This window comes from Echinops telfairi, unplaced genomic scaffold (assembly GCF_000313985.2).
Source record: "Echinops telfairi isolate 266 unplaced genomic scaffold, ASM31398v2 ScPeMD7_7467;HRSCAF=8505_1, whole genome shotgun sequence".
In the NCBI taxonomy this organism is placed as follows: domain Eukaryota; kingdom Metazoa; phylum Chordata; class Mammalia; order Afrosoricida; family Tenrecidae; genus Echinops; species Echinops telfairi.
The window spans coordinates 11,072,902-11,074,118 of NW_022111368.1; the positions used below are offsets into that span (position 1 = coordinate 11,072,902).

At 37.9% G+C, this 1,217-nt stretch overlaps 1 protein-coding gene across 1 annotated transcript in view; it reads left to right on the top strand.

Annotated features, from left to right (window-relative positions):
- ATP11A (ATPase phospholipid transporting 11A) overlaps positions 1 to 1,217 on the top strand; it is a 224,509-nt gene that overhangs the window by 174,139 nt on the left and 49,153 nt on the right. The window contains exons 12-13 of the mRNA XM_045283811.1: positions 223 to 298; positions 978 to 1,051. Of these exons, the coding sequence (XP_045139746.1) occupies positions 223 to 298; positions 978 to 1,051 (150 nt within the window). The remainder of the gene's footprint in view (positions 1 to 222; positions 299 to 977; positions 1,052 to 1,217) is intronic.

Consider the following 1,217-nt stretch of genomic DNA (forward strand, 5'->3'; position numbering starts at 1 on the left):
AAAAAAGAACATAAGACTTGGTGGCGATTACCTCAGAAAAATAAAACTGGATTTTAAAAATTCAATCTTAAGAAAAAGAAATTCCCTGGTAAATGGAAGCAGAGTGAATCCGCTGACTGCAGACCTCCCTGTGTTGGTCAGCCCAGCCAGTGATGGGGACTTTAGGGTCACCTGTAGGGCAGACCGATAATGACACAGTTGCTGCCAGTGTCTGTCTCACAGTTGATAAGCTCCTGACGTTCCTGAGATTGGGGTCTTTAGACTCTGAGGAGTTCCAGGAGGAGGAGGAGGGCTTGCTGTACTATTATCAACATTTCAAATGTGTCTTCTGATAATAAGACTGTACAAGATGACTAAAATGCCAGTTTTCTTTGCCCTTTGTTACAATTTTAATGAATTTAGGAATAACACCAATTCTTGCACAGGGCTCTGTGTATATCTATGATTAACAGAATTCTTAAAACTCAGCCAGGGCATAAGAAATGCAGACTTTTGGGCAAACTCATTGTGAAAGGCGACCTGGTTTGGTGGTGATCGGGTGAATCATAACAAGGAAAGGTTCTTAGTACCTATGAAAAACTCAGCCCCTATGAATCAATTTTAGTCATTTCTTATCACAGACAGCTTATATAAACTATGGGAAGGGAATTCCTAACATCACACGAAATAAAAGTAAGGGCATCTTCATACTGCAGATGTTTTCATCATGGCTGTAGGGGGAAATAGGCTGTCTCCACATTCCTTCGTTCAGAGGGCTGGCTTACGTCATTAATAGAAAGAGAGAGAGCAGCAGAGTGGAGCTAGGGCCAAATGGTGTGGAGATAGGGTTTGAGGTTTACGTAAAGGAGACAGAACTGTGCTGTCCGTTCCACTGCTTTCTTAAGGAATTTCTGATCTATGTGAGGTGGTTTGATAATTATCCAACTTAACAATATATGCAGTCAGATGGATCTTAATTTTTAAAATTTCTTTTTCAGGTTTGAATTGCTGGAAGTTTTGAGTTTTGACTCAGTAAGAAGGAGAATGAGTGTGATTGTAAAATCTGCCACAGGTAGAAATTTCTTTTTATCATGATTCCTTAAATTGTATATTGTGGTAGTGTTTTATTCTTATGGTTAAATTCATTAAGGACTTTAAGGGATTAGCACTTACTCTTTTTCAAAAATAAAATAATGCTAAGCTCTTATATCAATTTATATTTTTAAATAAATAATTTT